We start from the raw sequence: 27973 nt of genomic DNA on the forward strand, positions 1-27973 counted from the left end.
TTTTTAAATTTGTATATATAATATATTGTCTTAAGAACCTTACTTCTCTCTGTTCAGTTGTCCCATCTTTCGATAAAATTGCACTGTCAGTATTGCACTGGCACAATATGATATGATAAGGAGTATTCCGAAGCAGACTGCTGCTGCATCAGAACCAGCTAAATCACAGTTCATCCAGCTGAGACCATACCGTGCATAAAGAAGTTCCCTCTCCTTACAAACATCTGTGTTATTAACCTGGAGGACAAAATACAAGTAAAGTCCAACTCCTGCTGCATAACCCAAAGAGGCCAACACATTAAAAATTACTTCAAAAATCAACCATTTCCGGCATATTTTATGTAAATATTGAGCATTCTTCACCATGATACCTAGAGTGATGGCAAACATAGCGACTGTTACTCCAATGCCAGTGTAGAGTTCAGGTGCTCTCATTAAAATAAACTGTCGGTCAAGCTCCTGTACTTGATTGAGTTGCTCCCCTTCAAGTGGAGAATAGTCACTGTTGATACTGAAGAAGCTTGTTGCCAGTCCACCATTACTGCTGTATCCTGAGAGAATAATGTACGATGCCACTACACACACCAACACCAGCATATCTAACATGATCTCCAGCATCTGAACTATACCTGACAAGAAAGGAATCATGTGTAAGTAATCAATTTGGGTATGTTGCCATTAATTATCTTTCAATATCAATTTCCTAGACTCCTTTTATCTGGGAATCCACCATTGGATTAAAGGTTATTTATTCCTTTTTTAAAAACTTTTCCTACATGATGTCGGGTTGGGGCTCAGTTTACTTGAATCAGATTGGTTTGCCTGTGTGTCAGTTGGTTGTAGACAAGCCTGTTAAGGGTATTGGAAGAACAGACAGGAACAAAATCAAATAGGTCAAAAAGACTCACACATTTTTGTTCACTTTGAAATGAGCATTAATTACTAAATCAAAAATTGACAACTAATTTGAAAAAAAAATACAGGTGTCTTGGGTGGATAGATGCTTTAAAACTTGCTATGCTCTTTTCTATCCTTTATAGACCTCCTACATATTTGACTCATCTCACCTGTTTCAGTGCTTTTTGCCATTGGTACACATCACTAAAATGAACAGAGCTTTTTGAGTGTCAAATCTCTTTTGAAAATTGCAATTTTATTGACTGCTGAAAACTTTATTTGTATTAAGGTTCATTTGGGTTTAACGGACTACAAATGAACCTTGATAAATATACATTTTGTCCAACTCCTAAAAATAGTTCAGCAAAACCTAAATTATCAATACAATTTTAAAATTCAACTAAAATCATTCAGTCATATTTCACATATATTGTATAGCATTTGGGATGGGTGTTATTGTGTTTCATAATATTTAATTAGATGGCAACATTAAAATATGATCTCAATAATTTTAACACTACAACTGGCAATGAAAACTATGGCTTCAAATATCTTGGCTAGCATGGCCAACATAACACTCATGTTGTGTTATATATTATGTAATTTGCTCCCATACAATTTATATCAATCTTTTCATTATAGTCATAGAGTCATGGAGATGTACAGCATGGAAACAGACCTTTCGGTCCAACCCGTCCACGCCGACCAGACATCCCCACCCAATCTAGTCCCACCTGCCAGCACCTGGCCCATATCCCTCCTATTCAAATACCTTTTAAATGTTGCAATTGTATCAGCCTCCACCTCTTCCTCTGGCAGCTCATTCCTTACACGCACTACCCTCTGCATGAAAAAGATGCCCCTGAGGACTCTTTAATAATACATAAAGTGTAACAATTGAAGATTTCTTTAGAAGTATTATTTATAGAAATTAGAAACTTTATTCTGCAAACTTTAGCTAATTAATTGTGGTACTTTTGGTCTTCTCTATTAAACAAAATTTACCAAATGTGTATGAACACACAGATAAGTGTAAGGAAAGAATAGTGTTCAACCTTACAGCACAATGATACACAAAATGTGTAATCTGCCCAGCAGTGTCTTCTGATGGCACCATACTTTGACTCTACTCCCTTTCAGGAAGATTTAACAAGTTATTAATCACTCTTTTTGTGTGAAGAAGAGCTTCATGATTGTATCCTCATTGTCCTCCAGTTATGATTTAACCTGAAACAGTGCGCAGGATTCTTCTTCAGTTCTCAGCCTGAAAGCAGATACAAACCCCAGTTCCACAAACTTCACCGTTCGTAGGGCAAGGAGGCTTGTAGTAAATCCACCACAGCTGGAATGGGGATCGAACCCCATGCTGTGACAGCAATCTGATCCACAGCTGTCATCCACCCAACTGCTGCCCCCACCCCCAGTACCTCTAGCTCATAGGCAGAATGACTTCCTACTCAGAATCAACCTTTCCTAGTCCAGCAGATCTCTTATATATCTACAGAGTCTCCTTTCAATGCTGAAGAATGCAAGTTTTTCTTAAGTCTCTTCTGATCCTAGGGATCAATGGGTAGTTGTTTTGTATTTTTCTGCAACTCGTATTTATAAAGTATACTTAACATAGAAAACGTACCAAGGTGCTTCATAAGAACATTTACAAATAAAATTTAATACTTAACATTAATACTTAATACTTGATCAATTGCTTCATCAAAAGTGTCATTTTAAGGGAGGAAGAAGATGCTGAGGTAGAGAGGATGAGGGAGGGGATTCTAGAGTTTAGGGCTTAAATGTCTAATGGAATAATCCCCCATGGTGGGGTGAAGGTATAAGAGAACAAAATTGGAATAATGCAGAGATCTCAGAGGGTTGTAGGGTTTGAAGAGATTGCTGAAGGGTAAGACTATTGAAGATTTCAAACACAAGGATTTAAATGCAAGGTGTTGCTGGACAGGAGTGAGTTCGTAATGGGCATTGGGCTACATTGTTTGACAATCTCACTCAAATTAAAATGAAACATGTTTAGTATTGTTATAAAGTTTAGTTGGGGTGAGAGGCAGAATAGTGGTAACTTCATTCTATATCTAGCTGTGTTGTACATTCCCTGGGGTGTTTGAATTGGGAAATGGTTCCTTCATTAACCTCCCTGATCTAGGAAGAGTGTTAAAATTTGGAAATAACTTTACAAATTATTTCAGTTTTTCTCTGCTACTGGCATAAATTGCAGTAAACCTACTGTAACAGTTTTGCTAAAATTAAATACTGTTGGGACCACCGATTGATCAAATCAACCTCAGATTAATGGCCAATACAATCGTTTGAAATAGATATTGTTCACCTATGGCTCAGAATTAGCCATCAATTTCCCCACTGCATGATACTGGTAAATGATGCTCTAGGCAAACATATCTGCTTTCGAAAATGTACTCTTGGGCTAGCGAACACCACTAGGAAGGCTAACAAATATTATCTCTTCTTCAGTTACTTTTGAGAAGGTATTTGGCTTTCTTGAACTTTTGCAGTGAGTGGTGAAAATACTCACTACACAAACACAGTGTGTGGCACTCTCAGATTCTCTATGGAGTGATTTCAAAGGGGGCAGCTGCATGCAGCTGGAAGGCTCCATATTTTAATGTTAATTTAATGAAAAAACAGGATCTTGCTTTCAATAAAGATATTATTAGCTCTAGACCAACTCAAAGTTAGTTTTGAAGCAAATAAACAACATTGTGCCAAACAAGTGCCAAGCAATGACCACCTCCAATGACATAACTTGTACTCCTTCGACATTCAATGTGATTAATTTATTTTCAATGCTCTAATTCAGTAATAACATTTTCATTACAGATGAAGTGAAATTAAGAAGCACTTTTGGTGTCTGTTTGGAACTTTGCAAGCAGCAAATGATGCTAGACCAATTATTATTTTTTAAGTTGAGATAGAGTTTTGTTAACTATAGGTATTAAAGAATATAGATAAAGGTCAGCCTTGATCTCACTGAATGGCAGAAGAGGCTTGAGGGGTCAAGTAGCTTACTTCTGTTCGTACTGTACAATGTTGAGAGATGTTACGTAAAATAATAGTTTTGTCAAAACAAGAAAAAAAAATGGATTTCTTTTTTGTGGGTGAGCCTAAACACAAAACTGACACAGAGCTGTACAAAAATGTTTTAAAAATGCGGTGAACTGAAGGAGTGACATCAGTGCTTACAAGAAGTTCTAGTACAAGCAGTCCCACTATCAAAACCTGCAACAACACTGATCTTGTTTGATTTGCACAGGAAAAAGTCCAGAACAATTATCTTATACCCTAATTCTGACCAGCAGGTAGTCATAGGGTAACAAACTAAGGGCGGCACGGTGGTACAGTGGTTAGCACTGCTGCCTCACAGCGCCTGTAGACCCGGGTTCAATTCCCGACTCAGGCGACTGACTGTGTGGAGTTTGCACGTTCTCCCCGTGTCTGCGTGGGTTTCCTCCGGGTGCTCCGGTTTCCTCCCACAGTCACAAAGATGTGCGGGTCAGGTGAATTGGCCATGCTAAATTGCCCGTAGTGTTAGGTAAGGGGTAAATGTAGGGGTATGGGTGGGTTGCGCTTCGGCGGGTCGGTGTGGACTTGTTGGGGCGAAGGGCCTGTTTCCACACTGTAAGTCTAATCTAATCTAATCTAATCTAAACTAAGGAGCTGATGTTGGAAGGGTGGGTAAGACTGCATTTTAATCCTCAGTGAACTTCATGTATTTCTGCATAGAGTGGTTAAAATAGAGATCATTACTCTTGTAATATTATAAAGGTAAGACATTATCACGTGAGTTAACCTTCAGGTATGGACACAGTGGCTCCACATTTGAATTCCTCTTTCCCAGAATAATAACATCTACTAAAATAACGATAACATTTTGAGCCGTCTATCACGGTAAATGGGGTTTGGTTCGCCGGTCAACTGGTTTGCAATGCAAATCATGTCAAGAGCGTGGAATTAATTCCTGTATCAACTGAGGTTACCATGAAGCAGACTGTCAAAGTCATTTAGGCAAAAGTGGGGACTGCAGATGCTAGAGATTAGAGTCAAGATTAGAGTGGTGCTGGAAAAGCACAGCAGGTCAGGCAGCATCCGAGGAGCAGGAAAATCGACGTTTCCATCAAAATTCTTCATCAGGAATGAGGCTGGAAGCCTCAGGGATGGAGAGATAAATGGGAGGGGGATGGGGCTGGGGGTGGGGGGGTGGGGGGGGGGTGGAGTGCAATAGGTGGATGGAGGTGGGAGTAATGGTTGGAGGGGAGGGTGGAGTGGATAGGGGGAAGGGAGATTGGCAGGTAGGACAGGTCATGCGGATGATGCTGAGCTGGAAGGTTGGAACTGGGGTAAGGTGAGGAGAGGGGAAATGAGGAAACTGGTGAAATCGACATTGATGCCCTGGGGTTGGAGGGTCCCGAGGTGGAAAATGAGGCGTCTTCATCCAGGTGTCAGTGGTAAGGGAATGGTAACGGAGGAGGCCCAGGACCTGCATGTCCTCGGCAGAGTGGGAGGGGTTGCAAAATGTTTGGCCACAGGGTGGTGGGGTTGATTGGTGCAGGTGTCCTGAAGATGTTCTCGGAAGCACTCTGTGAGAAGGCGCCCAGTAAAGGAGATGCATCAGGAGCAAGGTAGCAATAAATGACGTGTGGAAGTACAAATGAAACTTTGATGATGTGGAAGGCTCCTTTGGGACCTTGGCTGGAGGTGAGGAGGGAGGTGTTGGTGCAGGTTTTGTAATTCCTGTGGTGGCAAGGGAAGATGCTGGGAGGGAGGGTGCATTGTTAGGGGGCATGGACCTGATGAGGTAGTCACAGAGGGAACGGTCTTTATGGAAAGCAAATACGGGTGGGGAGGGAAATATATCTCTGGTGGTGGGGTCTATTTGTAAGTGGTGGAAATAATGGAGGATGATGCGATGTATACGGAGGTTGATGGGGTAGAAGGTGAGGACCAGGGGGTTCTATCCTTGTTACGGTTGGAGGGGAGGGGCTCGAGGGCTGAGGTGCGGGAAGTGGATGAGATGCGCTGGAGGGCATCATCAACTATATGGGAGGAGAACTTGCAGTCTTTTAAAGAAGGAGGCCATCTGGTGTGTTCTGTGGTGGAACTGGTCCTCCTGGGAGCAGATGCAGTGGATGTGGAGGAACTGGCAATAAGAGATAGCGTTTTTACAGGAGGCAGGGTGGGCGATGTAATCCAGGTAGCTGTGGGAGTCGGTGGGTTTGTAGAAGATGTCAGTGTTGGGTCGGTCACCGTTGATGGAGAGGTCCAGGAAGGGGAGAAAGGTGTCAGAAATGGTCCAGGTGAATTTAGGATTGGGGTGGAATGTGTTGGTGAAGTTAATGAACTGTTTAACCTCCTCGTAAGAGCACAACGTGGCGCCAATGCAGTCATCAATGTAGCGAAGGAAAAGTAAAACACTCAACCGTGTGTTGCAGACTGACACATTCCCAGGTCGAGGACTACGTGCTGAGGGAGACAATAAAGTTTGGAGCAGCTGCTGCCAAGGTACAATGGGGAAAGACTTGCCTGAGATCTTCCTGCTGAAGGTAAAGAGGGGTCCATTCATTTATTGGACCCTCCCACTGCCTCAGATGCTTTTATGGAGATATAATCTTGTACAAGAAAGAAATGCCTGTGGTTTGCTGGATCGAGTCAAATTCCAATGTTTGTTTGTTTCTTCATATACTACTGTACAGAACTGAACTGCTTTAATGACTATTTACGTATATAGATATTTTTATGAATAAAGCCTACATTTGAAATTAAAACAGAAATTCTCCTTCTTAATCTTTCCCCTCATCTGAGGCATGGTGACCCTTAGGTTAAACTACCACCAGTCATGTCTCCCTAATGAGACAGCAGCTCTGATCTGGTAAGAGTAGCTGGTTTACGGAGTATTTACATTTAAAAAAAAACCACAAACATTTAATGGTTCACTCTGCATTAGAAACAAAGGAAGAAAACTAACAGATAGTAGTTTTTCATCTATGTAGCCTACACTCTATTGCATGTGGCTATCACAATATTCTAAAGAAATGCATGAATTCCCTTCACAATCAACAAGATTGATACATATTTTAGAAAATCTCATGAGATGCAAGTTTTGCTAGTCAGTGGGCAACCCAGCATGTCAAACCATGACATTAAAAAGGGTGGTATAATGATAAGGCTTGACCCCAAGGGTAAAATCAAAAGGAAGTACAGTGTAGGGAAAGTTCACTGAAACTTAGGGATGGCATTAGTGAGGAATTAATAAATGGATACAGATTACACGTAATCCAAAAGGAACTTGTGGTGTAATGGTGATATGGCCAGAAATTCTGGGTTCAATTTTGGGGTGGCTCAGTGGACACACCCCCCACTAACCCAACCTCCACTCCCGGCACCTTCCCCTGCAACCACAAGAAATGCAAAATTTGCACCCACACCTCCCCCCTTACTTCCCTCCAAGGCCCCAAGGGATCCTTTCATATCCGCCACAAATTCACCTGCACCTCCACACACATCATTTACTGCATCCGATGTGGCCTCCTCTATATTGGGGAGACAGGCCGCCTACTTGCGGAACATTTCAGTGAACACCTCTGAGACACCCAGACCAACCAACCCAACCACCCCGTGGCTCAACATTTCAACTCCCCCTCCCACTCCACCAAGGACATGCAGGTCCTTGGACTCCTCCATTGCCAGACCATAGCAACACGACGGCTGGAGGAAGAGCGCCTCATCTTCCGTCTAGGAACCCTCCAATCACAAGGGATGAACTCCGATTTCTCCAGTTTCCTAATTTCTCCTCCTCCCACCTTGTCTCAGTCCCAACCCTTGAACTCAGCACCACCTTCCTAACCTGCAATCTTCTTCCTGACCTCTCCGCCCCCACCCCCACTCCGGCCTATCACCCTCACCTTAACCTCTTTCCACCTATCGCATTTCCAACACCCTTCCCCCAAGTCCCTTCTCCCTACCTTTGCTCTTAACCTGCTTGGCACACTCTCCTCATTCCTGAAGAGCTCATGCCCGAAACGTCGATTCCTCTGCTCCTTGGATGCTGCCTGACCTGCTGCGCTTAGAACATAGAACATAGAAGGATACAGCGCAGTACAGGCCCTTCGGCCCTCGATGTTGCGCCGACCGAATCCTACCTAACCTATACTAGCCCAATAACTTCCAAATGCCTATCCAATGCCCGCTTAAATGACCATAAAGAAGGAGAGTTCACCACTGATACGGGCAGGGCATTCCATGAACTCACAACCCGCTGTGTGAAGAATCTACCCCTAACATCTGTCCTATACCTACCACCCCTTAATTTAAAGCTATGTCCCCTAGTAACACCTGACTCCATTAGCGGTAAAAGGTTCTTAGATCTACCCTATCTAAACCCCTAATCATCTTATACACTTCTATCAGATCTCCCCTAAACCTTCTCTTCTCCAATGAGAACAGCCCCAAGTGCCTCAGCCTTTCCTCATAAGATTTTCCTACCATTCCAGGCAACATCCTGGTAAACCTCCTCTGCACTCGTTCTAAAGCTTCCACATCCTTCCTATAGTATGGCGACCAAAACTGCACACAATACTCCAGATGAGGCCTCACCAGAGTCTTATACAACTGCAACATGACCTCAGGACTCCGGAACTCAATTCCTCTGCCAATAAAGCCCAGTACACCATATGCCTTCCTCACAGCACTATTTACCTGGGTGGCAACTTTCAGAGATCTGTGTACATGGACACCAAGATCCCTCTGCTCATCCACACTACCAAGTAGCCTACCATTAGCCCAGTAATCCATCATCTTGTTATTCCTACCAAAGTGAATGACTTCGCACTTAGCTACATTGAATTCCATTTGCCACATTTCCGCCCAGCTCTGCAGCTTATCTATATCCCGCTGTAACCTACCACTTCCTTCCTCACTATCCACAACTCCACCGACTTTTGTGTCATCCGCTTTTCCAGCAACATATTTTCAGCTCTGATCTCCAGCATCTGCAGACCTCACTTTCTCCTTATGTTGATGTTCTTCAGAGGAGCAGTGTGGACTCGCACCGACACTGTAGGGATTCTATGACTCTAAGTCTCACCTGCCCCAGAAGTGTGTTCTAATATATGCAGACAAGATTCTTATTTTAAAATGATTGACTTTAAACAGCTGTGAAGAAAAGACCATAAAAAGGAAATGACCACATTTAGGAAAGTCAGACCAGATATTACAAAAATTATTCTAAATAAAACATCTGTGAAATATGTAAATAACAGCAAAAAGTGGTATTATTAAAATGCACGTGGATTCTCAGCTGGTTAGTCAGAAAGATGTTTGCATTTGATGAATCAGTGTTACCTTTGATGAAAATGTGATACTGTTATCACAAAACCTTTAATTTTGTAGATTTTTCTCCTTGTGCCTTTGCACTGTTTCAACACACTGTCCAAGCTGTAAACCCACAAACAAAGTTTCTCACATGACCAGTGGAGTGCCACAAGGATCAGTACTGGGTCCTTTACTTTTTGTCATTTACAGAAATGATTTGGATGCGAACATAAGATGTATAGTTAGTAAGTTTGCAGATGACAGCAAAATTGGAGGTGTAGTGGACAGCGAAGAAGGTTACCTCAGATTACAAAAGGATCTTGATCAGATGGGTCAATGGGCCGAGAAGTAGCAGATGGAGTTTAATTCAGATAAATGTGAGGTGCTGCATTTTGGGAAAACAAATCTTAGCAGGACTTATACACTTAATGATAAGGTCCTAGGGAGTGTTGCTGAACAAATTGACGTGGGAGTGCAGGTTAATAGCTCGTTGAAAGTGGAGTCGCAGGTAGATAGGATAGTGGAGAAAAAGTTTGGTATGCTTTCCTTTATTGGTCAGAGTATTGAGTACAGGAGTTGGGAGGTCATGTTGCAGCTGTACAGGAAATTGGTTAGGCTACTGTTGGAATATTGCATGCAATTCTGGTCTCCTTCCTATCGGAAAGATGTTGTGAAACTTGAAAGGGTTCAGAAAAGATTTACTAGAATGTTGCCAGGATTGGAGGATTTGAGCTATGGGGAGTGGTTGAACAGGCTGGGGCTGTTTTCCCTGGAGCGTCGGAGGCTGACGGGTGACTTTATAGAGGTTTACAAAATTATGAGGGGCATGGATAGGGTAAATAGGCAAAGTCTTTTCCCTGGGGTCGGGGAGTCCAGAACTAGAGGGCATCGGTTTAGGGTGAGAAGGAAAAGATATAAAAGAGACCTAAGGGGCAACTTTTTCCACGCAGAGGGTGGTACATGTATGGAATGAGCTGCCAGAGAAAGTGGCGCAAGCAGGTACAATTGCAATATTTAAAAGGCATTTGGATGGGTATACGAATAGGAAGGGTTTGGAGGGATATGGGCTGGGTGCTGGCAGATGGGACTAGATCAGGTTGGGATATCTGGTCAGCATGGACGGGTTGGACCGAATGGTCTGTTTCCATGCTGTACATTTCTATGACTCTATGACTTTAAATCCAAAACAAGCCAAAGTGAAACACAGAAGAAACTGGAACAATCCTCCCACCATTTGCATTTTCTGGTATTTGCTTCATCAAAGTGTGTGAAAATCAAAGGAATTTTGAAGGAGAGTTCTTATGCAATCAGAGAATGAACTCGTTTGAATGTTCAGTATCCAATTTAAAGATTATGATAGAAGAGCATTAACCATATCAAGATTCAGAATCCAAAGAAATTTAGTTTACATGTTCAGTTTCAAAGTTAAGGAAGTTTCAGACAAGTTAGCAACAAGATTAGTTTGCAATTGGGCAAATTCTTCTTCAATCTAAACAGATCCTCAGGTCCCAGTTTAAAGGGAAGAAATTCCATTTTGAGCCTGCTCCATCTATGAGTGACAAATCTACAAAAAAATTCACGCGTTCATGTTGCCTTTGAAGACCATCTTGAAGATGCATGCCACTTCAATTGGGCATCTTTCAGTTCCACTCTCTCAAGTGTGTTAAAAGTGGCAGATCATTTGGCTTCAGTTTAAATCCACCTCTGTATATCTTGGAGGTAAAACATACTCATGGGTTATCGTGAGCTTTGTCATAATGTATATTTTGTAGTCAAAGGCTCAAACCCACTCTCTCACCCAAATAGAAAACATGTCACAATTGTATGCTTTGACAAATCCATGCATATTAAAGTGGACAATTATTTGGTGTTTAATGGCAACAGGAGCCAAAGAATTGTAACAGAATATGACTCCCCCCAAACTTTTATTACAATAAAATTTTGTGGCCTTGATGTAACACTTCTGGACAATTTTGTATAACATTACAGCAAGTGCTGTGTGTAGATTTTTGTAGATTGTGAAATTACATTTGTGTCACAAGTGGGGGACATTCTAACAACAAGCAATTAATATCACAGGATAATCATGAACACAAATACCTGTATCCCGGGTGCATGTAGCCAGCATTTCTGAATAATATATTTAGCAACAAACATTTGATGGAGGCACAGGCAAGTCTGCGTCTCTCTTCATAATGCTTAAAATTATATATTGATACTTTCAATTGAATATATTCTTCTCAAGTGAGAGTGCAAAAGATCCTGCAAAGTGTATAACTGTGTCCAATCTAACAGTTTTTGTATGGTACCTGAATGACTAACATAGTTCTGTTGTAATAAATCCAGATTTGTTTGCCTTGTTAAATAAGAAGCAGATAAAGAGCATATCAGCAAAGCAATTCGTCATGACCATGTTGATTACAAGTCTTTAATACAAAGCAGACCTGTATGGAAAGGTCTGAAACTGCACTTGATCTCTTTTTAATGACCTGCAAAACCTACAAAGGTACTGGTCTAAGACTAATCATTTCTTAAAGCAGGAAGAGGATAAACAATTATGGAACAGCTATCCTAAGCTATTCGTAAAGCTGTTTGCTACATTCAAAGGGATTACCAAGTGCATCGTTTTCAGTTTTCGCTGTGATACTAAAGATATTTTGCACATGAAAGCTTGAAATTTAAGGAAGCTACGAAAGATTTTAAAATTCAGAACAGTTTATTAGCGTTCATTTTGAAGCTGCAACAATTGTGCTAGTTCTCAACATCACTGTTAGTTCTATGTACTTTAGTTTCATTCTGCTAACATCTTTAGTAACATGAACAAAAGCAAATATTACATTATATATAGTTTACTAATATTAAAAGCAACATCTTTAATAAATCAACCAGATCAAAATATGATCTAATACATACAATGTATAAATGCTTCAAAAATAGAAAAATTAAGCATACTAAAATTCAAAATACAATTTTTCAGTAGTTATAAAAGGTGAGTAGTGAGTAAAGCTGGCATATTTACAAAACATATTTTTGACTCCATTTTAGATTTGTTCAGAATTTTAATGATGTTTAAAATTCTTAATCAACATTTTGGATTTTTGTTCATCTAGTACACTAAGATAGCAATGGAACATTACTAATTTTTATAGTAACCATAATTAACTACTTGGACATAGTCGTTTTTAAAAATCAACTCATTTGGATGTGTTCTGACTTTTCTCTACATCTTAAGATGGGACCTGAGCCCCATTCTTCCATCCCAGAGATTGGACCAAAGCACCACTAACCCTTTAACATGGTTTCTATTTGTTCACACCCCAACAAATCTTTAAATCTAAATTGCACTAAAAGATATTTTCATTGTTATCAAACAGCTTATCAACTCCAATCAATTTTGTGCTGTGGATGTCGATTGATGTTATTTAAATTGCTGTTTCATTTTTTTTTTTACATTCAACATGATGGTTCCATCCCATAAATAAACCTAAATTCTCGACTTGAACAGGCTCATGCACTAAACCACTTAACCATCTTGTTCCTTTATTAAAAAAAAGAACTTTTTTTGTTCTGTTAACTGAGAATATGGCACAATTGAACAGGATTACTTAGCTGAAAAACTTGCTCGAAATCTGATAAACTATTAAATTATTGGATTTTGTTCATTTGTGCTTTCTTAAAACTGTAATCTGCAAGATTGTGATTAAACTGTTCATTTGACATGCAACTCAATGTGGAAGGAGAGTGCAATTGATACTTCACTCTGCAATAACCAAGATATTTCTTTAGTCTATCACTTACCCAAATTGACTTTCTGAGAGTAAATGCTTGTCAATTAACTCAAGTGAGAAATGTAAAATATAAGTTAACCAACTCACAGTTATGAAAAATAAAAATGAAGAGCAGGCATACCAGCAAGCCCCACTGCTACTGAACTCTCGACTTCATCCAACCATATCAGTTCATGTGTGCAGTAATATTGGCAGGAGTGTGAGATAGATCAAATTAAAAATGAAGAGTTCAGTGACTTTTGTGATTTCTTTCTGAAGGTATTCTTCTCTTAAAGCATCTAATATTTTACAACTATGTTTGAATGCTGAAGCCTTAAGAATTCTACAACATTTATAGAGCTTGCTATTTTCTGAGTAACATGTTATTAAATTCTGATGCTTTTTGACCCTATCAAAACCTACAAAAAACACCAAAGTAGTCCACTACTGCACTATTCTTTTAAGATCAATTCTAGTTGTTTTTGCAACAAGACATTCTCATATTCTAATTCAAACTGTAACAAATTCATTTGTTACATTCAAATCCAAATTGAATGTCACAAATATTAAAATTTCATGTATCAGATAAAACAGAATATTACAAAAGCTGATGCCTTACTTCTGTTTGAGAATTTACACGTGGGGAGATGAACTTAAGCTTAAACAATTGTAGTTTCGATATTGACTTCTTCTTTCATACCTTTCAGTCTCCTGACTTTTCGAAATGCCAGAACTGCAGCGACTGCATTGAGTACATATATTACGATAGCAAGGCAGCCACACAGACCACCAACAATGTCAGCACCGTGCAAACTACAGTTAAACCCATCATAGCCTTTACTCTTGTACATACCCTCTCTCTCTTTACACACTTCTGAATTGTAGCTCTCAATCAAGTGTTGAAAATAAAAGTAAATAGCAGGTATGTAGCCAAGTGCAATTGCTATATCCAGAACACATTCAATAATCAGTAAGAAGGGAAATCGCCAAGGTATCCGAGCCAAGCCTAAAACCAGCATAAGGCATGCAAAGGACATCAAAGCCCCACTATATGCCATTATGGCAATGACTGTAGGCAGCTTTAGCTGGTAAAATGCAACATCCAACTCATTTACTTTTTCAGCCTCAGCTCCTTGAAATCCACTATATGCTGATCCAAATGTGTAGTAGTAGAGACTTCCTAGGCTGGAGAGATCTGTGTAGCCCCCAGTGCCACTGTAGGAGATTGCCCCACATATCAGAATTAACAGATTGAGAAGCACCTCCACCAACTGACAGAGACCTGCAACAAAACAACCAAAACACATCCAACTATTAACAACTAATCACCAAGATGTAACCATTCAATTCTCTCATCTGCAGACATAAACTTTGGATAGTTTTGTAAAATTAGTGTACCTAGAATAAAAGTGTCCAACTGAAAAAAAATGGAGGAGCTCTTGCAATATTCACTTATTCTGCTTCAAGACCTAATGCACATCTTCCACTTTTGCACTGTCTCAGATGAATATCAGGCACTTTAGAAGGCAGAGTCTCAAATACAAAAATGCAGCAGCACATAGGGTTCTCCAGCACATTTGCCTGAGTCAATGCCAACACTGTTGGTTGGGTCACAAATACATTGAACGGATGATGGCTACATTCCCACTGACATGTTCAATGTGAAATTGCTTGTACACAAGACCAAAAAGGTGCCCATGTCTACAACGCAAGGTCATCTGCAAATAAGAACAAGTTGGCTGGGATTGACGTTAGTCTGAGGGAAACCCTTGCTGTTGTTTGGAGTACCTGGAGACAAGCAACCAGTAAGAGCATGTAGAAGGCAAAAGTCAGAAAGGAAAGATTGGAAATGACAGTGTAACAAAAGGAAGAAATGCTTTTCATCTATGCCTGTTGTGGAAAGGATGGCCCTTTATAGCCAAAAGGATGTTCAGTCCAGGATGACATACATTTTGGGCTCAGTCCATTGTCTCTTGTACTATAACAAAAGATTGAGTGAGAAAACCAGCAAGGGGACTATTAAAATAGATACATGTGGAGGTAATAAAGGTACAATTGAGGTCTATTGAGGCAGTTAATGTGCATCTCTTGTGATTGATAGGCTTTGAATAGGATTCAGAGGTAGCTCAAAGTTCTGTGCTGATACCATTTTACCCATGTCTCCTTTATCCTTCCATTGCACTTCTGACTTTAACCCTCTCTCATTGTGCATTCTCGATTCCTCGCTGGGTCGTAAGTATCCTAATAGTGGATGATTTCTGTGTTCATTTGCATGTGTATTTCAGTTTGGACATTTTGTTTGAAAATATTGGGTTGGGATTTGGGAGGGCACAGAACACCAGATAGGAGATTTGACAAAGAAAAAGAGAGATTTAGGAGACATTTTATTCAGCACAAAAACGTTCTAACTTTCTTACACTGTCTCTCAAAACTGGAAAATAGGTTATTTTTATTCAAAAAATTAATGCCCAGAGATGAATTTCCTTTAATTTTATGATGATAAAGCAAAAATATTAGAGATGTTGGAAATCTATAACAAAAAACAGAAAATATTGGAGCCAGCAAAGGTTTGATTTATTGCAAGGTGATGGAACATAAAAGGGATGGTTTGCTACAATTGTATAGAGTACTGGCGAGTCCACATCTGCCATATTGTGTACAACTTTGGCCAAACTGACACTCCTGATGAAGGGCTTATGCCTGAACTGTCGACTCTCCTGCTCCTCGGATGCTGCCTGACTGGCTGACCAGCACCACTTTTTAACCCCGAACTGAAGAAGTTCAATGAGCTCAACTGATTCCTGTTATGAGGAATGGGTTGGCCTATATTGATTGGAATTCAGGAAAACAAAAGGGGACCTTAACAAAACAAAATTGTGATGGAAGTTGGCAGGACAGATGTTGAAAGGAGGCTTCCATTTGTGGGAGCATCTAGAACTAGAGGACCAAATATCAAAAATAAAGGCACCTACCATTTAAGACAAAAATAATGAACATGTTTTATTCTTTGGCTCAGGAATCTTTAGAACTCTTTTCCAGAGTGCAGTGAGGGTGGGGTCATTGGATATTTGAACAGTCAGGGTAAATAGATCCTTGACTGACAAGCAAGTCAAAAGGGTGTTGGCAGTAGGTAAGAAAATCGAGTTGAGGCCACAGATAGGGTATGGTCTGATTAAGTGGCAGAGCAGGTTGAACGGGATCAAATGGCCTTCTCTTGCTCCTAATTTGTTCGCATTGAAGTGGAGTGCTATCTACTGAAACACAAGATAGCATCAACTTGTTTATTCTTTTGATGGTTTCCGTCTGACCTACCAAATTTTTCAAAATTTTCAAATTTTGTTCCTTTTACAAAGATTAAGGCGCTGTCAGGTGGGGCTTGGAAGAATGAGGTTAACCCATCACAGATCGATGTATCCTTTGTAGTCACAGCGTATTCATTCTGCACAATACTGACTCACTTTAAATTCTTCATAACAGGACGAAAACAATACCCAAGTGTATTACGTTCCAAACCTAGAGGGTTACGCAACTAGTACACAAAATCAGTTAAACCAGAATTGCTGCATTCTGTCTAACCCTGATTAGTTCTGTCGTAATGCAGTAACTAAAAAGAGACCGAGTTTCACATACCTCCGTGGTTCAAAATCACTCCTGTACTATACATTCCAATTTCACATTGATTGCCATTTCAGTAGGTTCAGCTTCAATTCCAAAGCAAGGGTTTTGTTTTAATCTCTCTCCCTTTTAATTTGATTTGCAAATAATATTGGAAGCATAAAATGAATATAATACCAAACTTTGAAGGGAGAAATTTGATTCAGATCATTTTTGTCATGAAGCATCAAGAATTTGAACTAAACACTCAGTTCTTCTATCTGTTCTCTCTGAATGTGATGCTTCTGCCATTGGAAATGTTGACAGATTTTGTAAGGCTGAGAATCTATATACTTTCTAATCCCTTTCCAATACTGTTTACCACCTTCAGTTAAATCTACTTGTCAATACTTCCTGATGAAGTCGTTCAAAAGATGAATGGTAAAATTCAGGTAGAACTAGATCACTTGTCTTTTTTTTAAAAGAAAACCAGAAGATTTTTTTTAGGACATCCTGGGCAACATTTCATGCTTCAACCAATATTATCAAAAATTCATATTAACCCTTTCTGCTTGACTTTTCTTCAGGCTGTTAGTTCCTGTTAGAACCATGTAAAAGGCCACGTTCAAGATGGGTCTTACTCAAAACATTTCAAAGACCACAAGGACTGACTCTATTGCTCTAAATGCATAACTGCGGATGTTTAATTTGGAGACAGAAGAAATTAAATGTTTCTGGTATGTTCTGAGTGAAAGGAAGACATTACAAGCTGGTCCAACCAGTACAGCAGTGTGGTGCTGATGATAGAAAGGTCAATTGCATATAACATATGAGCTCAAAAATGAGGACTGGCAGAAAGAGAAATAAAGTAAAATAGTAATGCATCGCGTCAACTTTAAAAAAAACTTAACTGTGTCATTATATGCTGTTTATACACTCACCTAATATTATTTTCCCCATTACAACAGTGATTACACTTAGATTATTGTTACAACATGCACTGTGGGTATCCTGAAATTATGGAAAATGTTATATCAACATAATTTTTTGTTTTGAAATAGACAGAGTCTATACTGATCACATTGTTTAATCAGTAAGCTATTTAAATCTGTTTTATATAATTTTATACTAAATATATTGTTTAAAATGCTCTTAAAAATTAGGAAACTTGAACGTAAAATTTTACGTGAAATTCTATTTTTTTTCTGATAACTGAATTATGACATTGAAAGTATTTTACTTTGATTAATTTACTTTTAAAATATAGTTACTGAGGGAAGGATGATAGGCATTGTCTACATGGACTTTAGTAAAGCCTTTGACAGGTTCTGCATGGTAGACCAATTACAAAAGTTAGATCACATGGGATTCAGGGAGAGCTTGCCAACTGGGTACAAAATTGGCATGATGGTAGGAAACAGAGGCTGGTGATGAAGGGTTGTTTTTCAGATTGGAGACCTGTGACCAGCAGTGTTCTGCAGGGATCGATGCTGAGTCCACTTCTGTTTGTCATTTATATAAATGATTTGGTTGAGAATTTAGGAGGCATGGTTAGTAAGTTTGCAGATGACACCAAAATTGTGGTGTAGTCAACAATGAAGAAGGCTATCTAAGATTACAAAGGGATCTTGATCAATTGTGCCAATTGGGTGAGGAATGGCAGATGGAGTATAATTTGGATAAATGCAACATATTGCAATGTGGTAACAAACAAGGGCAGAACTTATACACTTACCAAGAACTAGGACCTTGGGTAGTGTTAGCGGACAGAGAGACCTCGGGATTTAGGTACATGGTTCTTTGAAAGTTGCATCACAGGTAGACAGGGTGGTTAACAAGGTATTTAGTATGCTTGCCTTCATTACTCAGACCATTCAGTATAGGAGGTAAGACATCATGTTGAGGTTGAGGTGACCTGTTGGAATACCGTGTATTGTTCTGGTTGCTCTGCTATAGGAAGAATATTATTAAATTGGAGAGGGTTCAGAAGAGATTTACCAGGATGTTGCCTGGACTAGAGGGTTTGAGACATAAGGATAAGCTAGATAGGCTGTGACTTTTTTTAATTAGAGCATGGGAAGTTGACAGGTGACCTCGGAGATTTATAAAATCATGTGGGGCATGTAGGTCCCAGGATGGGGGAGTTATAAACAAGGGGGCATATTTTTAGCTGAGAAGAGAAAGATTTAAAGGGGACCTGACGGGCAACTTTTTCACACAGAGTGGTTCATATGTGAAATGAACTGCCAGAGGAAGTGGTAGATGTAGATGCAGTTGGTTACAACATTTAAAAAACATTTAGATAATACATGAATAGGAAAGGTTTAGAGGGATATGGGCCAAACGTAGGCAAATGGGACTACTTCAGTTTGGGAAACTTGATCGACATGGATGAGTTGGACTGAAAGGTCTGTTCATGTGCAGTATCACTATGTCTCTAGGAGCAGTTGAGCCAGCCAGCAGATTGTGCACAGTAAGCAGATTGCAAAAATTAAGTAAACAACCGAATCCTCAATAATCAAAAAGCTATAACTTTGTCAATAATTTGAAGATTCTTACATGGATTATGTTGAATAACAGGTAGATATTATTCTCAAGTGATAGAAGAACAAATTAGTGGCTATGTTGCACGAGAAATTTCATATAATCTATTGTTGAAAACAACTGCTCGAATCATTTTCCAAGTACAATTTCAGTGTATTTTTTCACTTTCAAGGAAGCAGATGCAGAGAAATAAATATTATAGCTTTGATTTTACAGGCCTCTGGATGAAACTGGGCACCTGCACTGGGTGGACTCCTCAAAGCAACCCCAGTCTGGGGCCTTTTTCCCAGTGGGGGAATAACAGCAATTCACTCAGCAGCAAACAGTTTATATAATGAATGGCCAACAGACAGCCATTGCCTAGGATCACTGACATTTCCTGGTGGCAGAGCTCCCTGCACATCAGGAAGCTGCTATTGCATGTTGTTTGGGGGTGAGGGGTGTGTGGAGGGGTTTTGGTCTCCCCGTGTCTTCCCATGGAAGGGAGGTTTCAGAGCTGGAGACCCCATGGCTGAAGGAGAGCTTTCCAGCAGCAAAGGCCACCTCATAGGCTTCATACTGCTATTAGAAGGGGATCACCTCTGACCAAAGGGGCCTTTTTGGCCATGGAATCCTGTGGTCCAAAGGTCTTATTCTCCTTGCACCCCGAGTAGCTGCTACCTCTCGCAGTGATGCTGCTGAGGCTGTCCGTTTATTGGCCCTCTAAATTGGCCAGTAGTGGGAAGAGCCAACTCATTGCCTTAACTGGACAGCAGGCCCGCTGCATCGTCAGTCCCATTAGCCATGTGGGCTTGGGACTCCCATGTAGTCCCTAAGGCAGGATTGCCAAGTGCTAATACAGGTGCAGTGTATACACCTTATCATGAAAAGTCCTCAGTTTGATGCGTTAATGGGTCTCTCTTCAGTGCTGCCTAACTTGCTGAGTATTTCCAGAATTTCGTTTTTTTTTCAGATTATCAGCATCTGCAGCACTTTGCTTATGTACAAATGATTGGTATTCCTGATGTTAAACCTGATCTTGGCATCTTACCTCGATTTGTACAAAGGTAACGACAGCTGTGGCAACTTAGAATGCCTCCTGAATCTTCTGGCTTGTAGTAATACATCTCCGGACTTCTATCTTCGGTTATTACATATTCTGGAGGTGGAGTTTCAGCATAACTATTAAAAAAGTAGAATAACATTTTTGCTACATGTAACCCAAGAATTTCTTTCTCAGTCAGTAAATGAAATACTGTTGTATAAATTATGGTTGTAATGTCTAACAATATTGACATTTTGATGTGGATTGGTTTAAGACTTCTAAAATTTTGTTCATCTTTGAAATTAAAAAAAATTCTGTTTAATTAAATACAATACAATCCCTTAAAAAAGCATACTTTACACTTCACTTTTATAGCAGGGTCTGTCACTTAGCTTCAACAATCTAACGCAACCTCAGAACAATTTCTTCCCAGAATGACATTATTGTTTCCCAATCACACCATTTGCAAGAAAAAAAATTAATGCTGACTCTAAAATGAATTTGTGCTGATTTAAGTTAGCTTCTGACTAATCCAATTTAGTGGATTTTAGCCAGCCTAATACCATTCCCCCTTTATCAATCGAGAGGCATTTTAACCTCAAGTTTCATTTGCATGTTTATGTGCATATTTAAGAAACACAAAGTTGAACCCAGCAGAGACAAGATCATTTTTCTGAGCCACGTAGATCAGAAAGATCTAAACATCTTGGATTGTATTGTCTGAGAGGCAGTGGAAGAAAAGCCACATTTGACCATGACGAGGAGGTGCCAGTGTTGGACTGGGGTGGACAGTTAAAAATCACAATATCAGGTTATAGTCCAACAGGTTTATTAGGAAGCTAGCTACCTGATGAAGGGGCAGCGCCCCAAAAGCTAGTACCTCCAAATAAACCTGTGTTGTTCAATGATTTTTTTACGTTTGACCACAGCATCCTGAACTCTGTGTGGCTACTCATACAAGGAGCTGAAAATGTGTTGCTGGAAAAGCGCAGCAGGTCAGGCAGTATCCAAGGAGCAGGAGAATCGACTTTTCGGGAATGAGCCCTTGCTCTTGCCCGAAACGTCGATTCTCCTGCTCCTTGGCTGCTGCCTGGCCTGCTGCGCTTTTCCAGCAACACATTTTCGGTGCTGATCTCCAGCATCTTCAGTCCTCACTTTCTCCTACTCATACAAGGACCCTGTGTCTTGCATACCAAGCCAAAACAGAATCAACTCCATTTGAGAGTTCTACATTATGAAACATAAAATTTCCTGAATGCATATAGATAAATTATTTTCATTATCTGTTATTTTTCTCCCAAATTTACATTCCATCTTACTTGTTAGGTCTGTAGGGAACTTTTTCATCAGATGGCAAAGAAACCTCTTTTTCATTTCTGTAACGCTGTTGATTGCTGTGTTTTTCATAATTTTCAAGCTCATGAAAATTACGTTGTTTTCTTTCTTGGTTGTGATGATGGTCTCGATTCTCCCTTTTGTAGTGTTCCCTCTCTTTCCTGTCTCGGTTCTCTCTTGTATGATGCTCATGACCATAGCCACCTCTAGCATGAGAACTTTTCTCTTCTGATCGTTCCTTTCTTCTATCTCTGTCCCGATCCCTGTTTTGTTTAGAGTAGTCCCTTCCTTGGTGATGTCTGTTGTCACCATCCTGATCCCTGCGAGGATAGGAACGCTCATTGTGGTGACGTCGGTCACGGTGGCGCTCCTGGTTAGGATGATCTCTCTCACCTCTTGTTAAATTTTTCTCAGCCCTATTTTCCAAAGAGCTTGTTAGTGGTTGGGCCATCGTTTTTCAGCAATATCAAATATTCTGTGATTTATTTCAAAAAAATTATGTCACAAGCATATGTTTTCCAGCATTGACCAGGTCAATATTGAGGGAATTGTAACCAGAGAAAATCGATGATTCTTGAATATTTGTACAGTCACAGAAATTAAAATAATGGCAATGAAAATCACACAGAAGGTCAGGTTGATGCAAAATACCTGAAAATATATTAAAAAAGAAAATAAAACTTAAAAATCTGGTTAAGTCCTTAAAGCTAGTTACTAATTATGTTAAGAGGTTTTAGGCTGTGAAATATTTTAACTAACTTATTCCCATCTGTACTATTGACATGGTTGCCCAAGAATATCCTTAATTGCGTCACTTTGAACAGTTAACGCAACACTATAGACGAAAGATCTATCTGAACTTTAAGTGGAGTGGGATAGAAAACAATCTGACATTAGGATCTTTTGGCAACTCTCAATGACTTCTATCAATACCTGATCATTCACTCAGCCTGTCCAACTATTTCAATTGAAATGTTCTTGCCAATTTAAAAATTATAAACATACAGCCCTATGAAAGTGTTGCCTGGAGACTGCACTACCATAGACACGCACAAAAACTCCTCCATCTACTTATCTGGTGGATACAAAGGAAGAGAAACTGCATTGGTTGTGTGGAGATTCATTTCACATATACTGGCCCAAAACTTATATTGCACTGTACCAGTTTAACATGTGTAAAATGGACACTTTAAAGTTTTACTATGGTGAGCAATGTGCACACTATTCATCATTGGAAATGTGCCCCTCATCATATTGTTAAATCCAACTGCTTAGGGCGAGGCAAAAAGGGAGCTTAATGCTCTTTTGTGTTCCCTTGGAAATTTGTTTATTACTGTGAGCAGAATGTCCTTTGAACAAACTGAAAACAGTAGCTTTTAAAAGATACCACTGGAGGCTGCCAGCAGAAAGGCAGATTTAGTAAAATTGCTAAGCCCCCTGACTGCTTACTGTTATTACCATCTCTGGTTGAACAGATTTCATTACATTACCCCTGGCCGCCTACGACTTCATCCAGGAAAAGCTTTTTCCCCAAATGTAATATTTTAATAACTACAAATGTTCAAAGAAACTTAAATACTTATTTCTAATATCCATGTGACTTCTCTCCTGCATTGTTCACAACAGCGCACAGGAGATTAAACAAATCCTGGAGATTCCAGGGCAATTCTGGTGGGTTATCAACTCTATTGCTCCTCCATAGCTGTCACGCCTATTTTGTCAGAAATAAACAGATGAATTCAATGGATCAATTCACCATGGTTCTCCTTTCTATTGTCTCCCAAATTGAGTATGATTGATTACTAGACCGCTAAAAAAAAGGCTTTCATTAAAATAACATCTTTCATGATGAAAGGTCAATTAAAACACTATTAGGGTAATGAAGTACTTTGGAAATATCATTTCATCACTACTGTAATGAGGGAAGCAATGATAATCAGTTTCATACAGCAAGATCCAACATCAAAATGATGATGATGAGCATCTTTCTTGAGATATTGACCAAGGTGTAAATATTGGCCAGGGATAACTTTTCTGTTCTTTGAAATTGTGACTAGGGTGTTTTCGTATCATTGATTAGTAGGTCAACTGAAAGGTGGCCCCTCAAATAATGAAGGACCCCATCAGCCTCACTTGTACAGAGATAATGATAGCTCAGATTTTTGTGCTCATGTCTCTAGGTTGGGACTTCAACAAACAACCTTCTGTCTCAGAGGTGAGAAAATGCTACCAACTGAGCCACAGGTGATGCTCTTGTACAGTCTGCAATATTATTTAATAAGCACATAAGAGAAAACATAATGAAAGCATTAAAGGCTGTTCAGAGTACATTCAATTGTTACATAAGAAACAGAGCTGAAGTACACCAAACAACTCCCTCAAACCTCCCCAGTCATTCAATATGATTACAGTGATTCTTAGTCTCTACTCCAGTTTTCTGTTGCTCCCCATATCCCTGGATTCCCTGAGACCCCAAAGATCTATCGCTTAGCTTTAAATGATGGAACATCTATAACCTGCTGGGATTCATACAGTCTATTTCATAGTTTCCTGGAACAATATGTTGTAGATGCAACCAGTGATCAAGCCATTTTAGATTAGTAATGGGTAAAGAGACAGGTTTAATATGTGATCTCGGAGTACATGATGCCCTAGAAAACAATGACCGTGTAGAATGTTTTGGTTTGAGATGGAGAAACTTGGATCGGAAACAACTATACTAAAGCGCATTTCCAAAGGGGCAGTGTTAGCTGAAGTAGTCGAGATAAATAGCAAAACAAATGCTTGAGGTACAATGGCAGACATTTAAGTAAACAGTTCATGACTCACAGCAAAAATATACCATGAGGAAAAGGGATAAATAGACCATGGTCAACCAAATAAGTTAAAGATAACCTCATATTGAAAGAAAAAGCATGCCATGTGGCAGAGATTCATAGTAAGTCAAAGGTTTTGAAATGTTTTATAAGCCAACAAAAGTAAGTGTAAGAAGATAAACATTGTGGGTAAACTAGAAAGTAATATCAAGACAACCAGTGGATCTTTTTTAAATAGGTGAAGAGGAAGAGAAAGGCCAGAGTGAACGTAAGGCTGCCTGTAAAACAAGGCTAAGAAATAATAGTAAGAAATCAGGAAATGGCAGAGGAATCAAGTAAATATTTTGCCTCAGTCTTTACAGTAGAAATTGTGACACTGGATCTTCCTCCCATATCATTGATTAATAGCTCATCTAAAAGGTGGACCCTCCAATAATGAAGGACCCCTTCATCCTATCAGGTAATGATTGCTTAGATTTTTGTGCTCATGTCTCTAGGTTGGGACTTCAACAGATAACCTTCTGTCTCAGAGGTGAGAAAATGCTACCAACTGAGCCACAGGTGATGCTCTCGTACAGTCTGCAATATTATTTAATAAGCACATAAGAGAAAACATTTACAAATAACATTCGAACAATGCTAAATAACGAAAGCAAGAGAAGAAATTAATACAATACTTATCACTAGGAAAAAGTGCACCAAGGAAACTAAGAGGCTAAAAACTGATGTACTCCTGGATCTGATGAGTTGTATCCTAGAATTTTAAAAGGAGATACTTGCAGAAGTAGTGGACGCACTTATTGTAATCTTCCAAGAATCCTTAGATTCTGAAAAAGCTTCAGAGGATGAGAAGGCTGCCAATGTAACACCATTATTCAAAAAAAAGGGAAGGAAACTCAAAAGAATAGGGAATTAAAGGCCAGTTAGCGTAACATCTGTCATTGGGGAAATTGATAGAGTATTATAAGGGATGTAATAGCAGTGCATTTCAATTTACATAATATAATCAGGCTGAGTCAGTGTGGCTTCATGAAGGGGAAATCATGACTGACAAATTTATTACAATTCTATGGGAAGGAAACAAGCAGGATAGATAAAGTAGATTTAATATATTTGGATTTACAAACAATGTGTGCGAAGGCACCAATTGCAAAGCATATTTAATAAGGAAAGAGGCCATGGTGTCGAGGATTGAAAGCAGCATGGAGAGAAGATTGGCTAACAAGCAGAAAGCAAAGTTGGAATAACAGGAATGCCACAGGGATTAATGCTGGGGCCACAACTATTTAGATTAGATTCCCTATATTGTGCAAACAGGCCTTTTGGCCCAACCAATCCACACCGACCCTCCGAAGGATAACCCACCCAGACCCATTTCCCTCTGACTAATGCACCTAACATTATGGGCAATTTAGCATGGCCAATTCACCTGAGTTGCACACATTTGGACTGTGGGAGGAAACCCACGCAGACACGGGGAGAATGTGCAAACACCACACAGACAATCACCCCAGGTTGGAATTGAACCTGGGACCCTAACGCTGTGAGGCAGCAGTGCTAACCACTAAGCCACTATGCCATCTGTACAATTTACAATATGTATTGATGACTTAAATGATGGAAGTGAATGTACAAATGCCAAGTTTGCAGATACAAAAATAGAAGAGAAAGAAAGAGGTGAAGATGGCACAAAGATTCTATGCAGCAATATAGATAGGTTAAGTGAACAGACAAAAGCTTGGCAGATGAAATATAATTTGGGAAAATGTGAGGTTATGCACTTTGGAAGGAAGAAGAGACGTGCTCACTATGATTTAAATGGAGAGACTACAGAAAGCTACAACATAGAAGGAATTCAGGGGTTCTCATGCACAAATCACAAAGTGCTAGCAAACAAGTTCAGCAGGTATTGGGGAATGCAAATGGATTGTTGACGTTTATTTCAAAAAGAATTCAGTACGATAGGTCAGTCTTGCTCAAAATATGCAATGCACTACAATCGGAACATGGTGAACAATTCTGGTCCCCTTATCTGAGGAAAAGTATGGAGGCAGTCCAGAAAAAGTTCACTAGGTTGTTCCTGGGATCTTATGTATTTTTTAAAAAATGAGTGGATGAATAGTTTGAGCTTGTACTCACGAGTTTAGAATAAGAGGTGACCTTTTGAAACATACAAGACTCCTAGAAGAGTTGAAAGGATGGAAGCTGCAAGATTGTTTCCCCTTGTAGAAGAGTCTAGGATCAGAAAGCATATTCTAAGAGTGAGGGGTCACCCAGTTTGGGCAGAGATGGGGAATTCCTTCCCTCAGAGGAATTCCTTACTTCATAGGACCGTAGAGGCTGGGACAGACAGTTTCTTAAACCAGCAAGGGAATCAAGGGTATGGGGAAATAAGTTGAGGTTTCTCAATGGTGGGAAAGATTGGATGGACTGAATAATCCACACTGCTCCTACTTCTTCTAGATGGAGAATTGCAATGTTTTACAACCTTTGATTATTTCTCATATGTTTTACAGATTGAAGGTTTGTGTTAGCAGGTTTTCTTCCTTCGGTTTAAAAAGTGTTGGAAACTAGTGCGTTTCCAATATTAAAATGAAGTTTAATTATAGACATTACTGTTTAAGGTGACGAGGTCGCTCAATGGGGGTTCTTATTTTAGTTACAACAAATTAATTGTTACGCTAACGACTCTTCCCCGTTACCTGTTATGATTCTTATAACGATCAACAAACAGGAAGTACTGAATTTCTATCTATATCTTGAAGAAAATAATCAAAACAAGTTATTGCTATCCTTTGCTTACATCTGCTGTATCGGATTCAAACTCCTGTTCAAGAAGAAAGTTCTTTTTTTTTCCCGGAGAGGGGAGACGAACTTCGGGGAACCTGCTCCAGGAAACTCTGGTGGTTTTCAGCTTAATGGTGACTGCATCAAATAGTTGGAAATATGATACCTCAACACCTGACCGAAACTTACTTTGGAGAAGCTCAATGCTGAGAAGAATACTTGCCCCAGACGTCAGCAAACAGAGGCCCCAGCAGGAAATGAGGGTGATACCTGGGTAGGGCGAAAACAACTTACTTCGTCCAGCTGATGGACTGTGCTAACGAGCTACAGAGACTGAAATCTCACAGAGTTCCCTGCTGAACATAGCCTAGTTACCAAAGACTCCGATGTAGTCCGTACTTCAAAAATACTTCATAAATAAACCATGCGTTGAACAAAAGCTGTATCTGCACTGCAAATACCACTCAGGTGGTTGTTCTAACCTTCCTACGTTTCTGCTGTCGTAGCGCCTGCTCATCCCCAGGATTCCTGCCGCCGAACCTGTTGGCTTGACCTCGCCCAACTGGGGCTTTACAAATTGTGAAACCAATTGTTTTTTTGTTGTTGTGCAGCGTTTACGTTTTCATCTTGTTTGCTATGGCCGCAGGCGATTCACTGAACTGGTGAAAACATTTCGTTCTGCACTAATCGAAATTAACAGCTTTAGGTAATGAAGAACCAAAACAGGAGAATATATGTCAGGAACGAACAGATTGTAAAATGCTTCACAAATCAGAAAGTCATCTTCTCTAGACGCTGTAGAAAAAGCTTACCACATTGGCCCCAACCTCTGTCCTGGGCTTTTATAACTTGGAAAGGAGCATCCCATTGATGCT

The 27973-nt window shown here is 39.8% G+C and overlaps 1 protein-coding gene across 6 annotated transcripts; it reads right to left on the minus strand.

The window, feature by feature from the left end:
- Window positions 1-27641, minus strand: LOC132823939 (MARVEL domain-containing protein 3-like). Of its 6 annotated transcripts, none has more exons than XM_060838077.1 (4): window positions 27115-27254; window positions 21480-22146; window positions 20167-20297; window positions 1-629 (listed from the first exon to the last, which is right to left on the minus strand). In XM_060838077.1, exons 2-4 carry the CDS (start codon window positions 21944-21946, stop codon window positions 40-42), a joined length of 1188 nt encoding a protein of 395 aa, XP_060694060.1. In that variant the 5' UTR covers window positions 21947-22146; window positions 27115-27254; the 3' UTR covers window positions 1-39. The 6 variants fall into 6 exon arrangements, with proteins under 6 accessions (XP_060694060.1, XP_060694057.1, XP_060694059.1 ...); XM_060838074.1 differs by lacking the exons at window positions 1-629; window positions 27115-27254 and adding exons at window positions 11929-14280; window positions 27581-27641; XM_060838076.1 differs by lacking the exons at window positions 1-629; window positions 27115-27254 and adding exons at window positions 11929-14280; window positions 27581-27625 and having other exon boundaries at window positions 21480-21911.
- Window positions 27642-27973: the final 332 nt, after the last annotated feature.

This window comes from Hemiscyllium ocellatum, chromosome 17 (genome assembly GCF_020745735.1).
Source record: "Hemiscyllium ocellatum isolate sHemOce1 chromosome 17, sHemOce1.pat.X.cur, whole genome shotgun sequence".
NCBI classification, from domain to species: domain Eukaryota; kingdom Metazoa; phylum Chordata; class Chondrichthyes; order Orectolobiformes; family Hemiscylliidae; genus Hemiscyllium; species Hemiscyllium ocellatum.

Bases quoted from the DNA above. Each gene is read 5' to 3' on its own strand.
- LOC132823939 (XM_060838074.1), bottom strand. From the start codon at position 21,946: ATGGCCCAACCACTAACAAGCTCTTTGGAAAATAGGGCTGAGAAAAAT. The intron at 20,298-21,479 runs GTAAGATGGAAT...CTTTTTTAATAG, and splicing joins GTTCCCTACAGACCTAACAA to TTATGCTGAAACTCCACCTC. The intron at 14,281-20,166 runs GTAAGATGCCAA...GTTTTGTTGCAG, and splicing joins TTACCTTTGTACAAATCGAG to GTCTCTGTCAGTTGGTGGAG.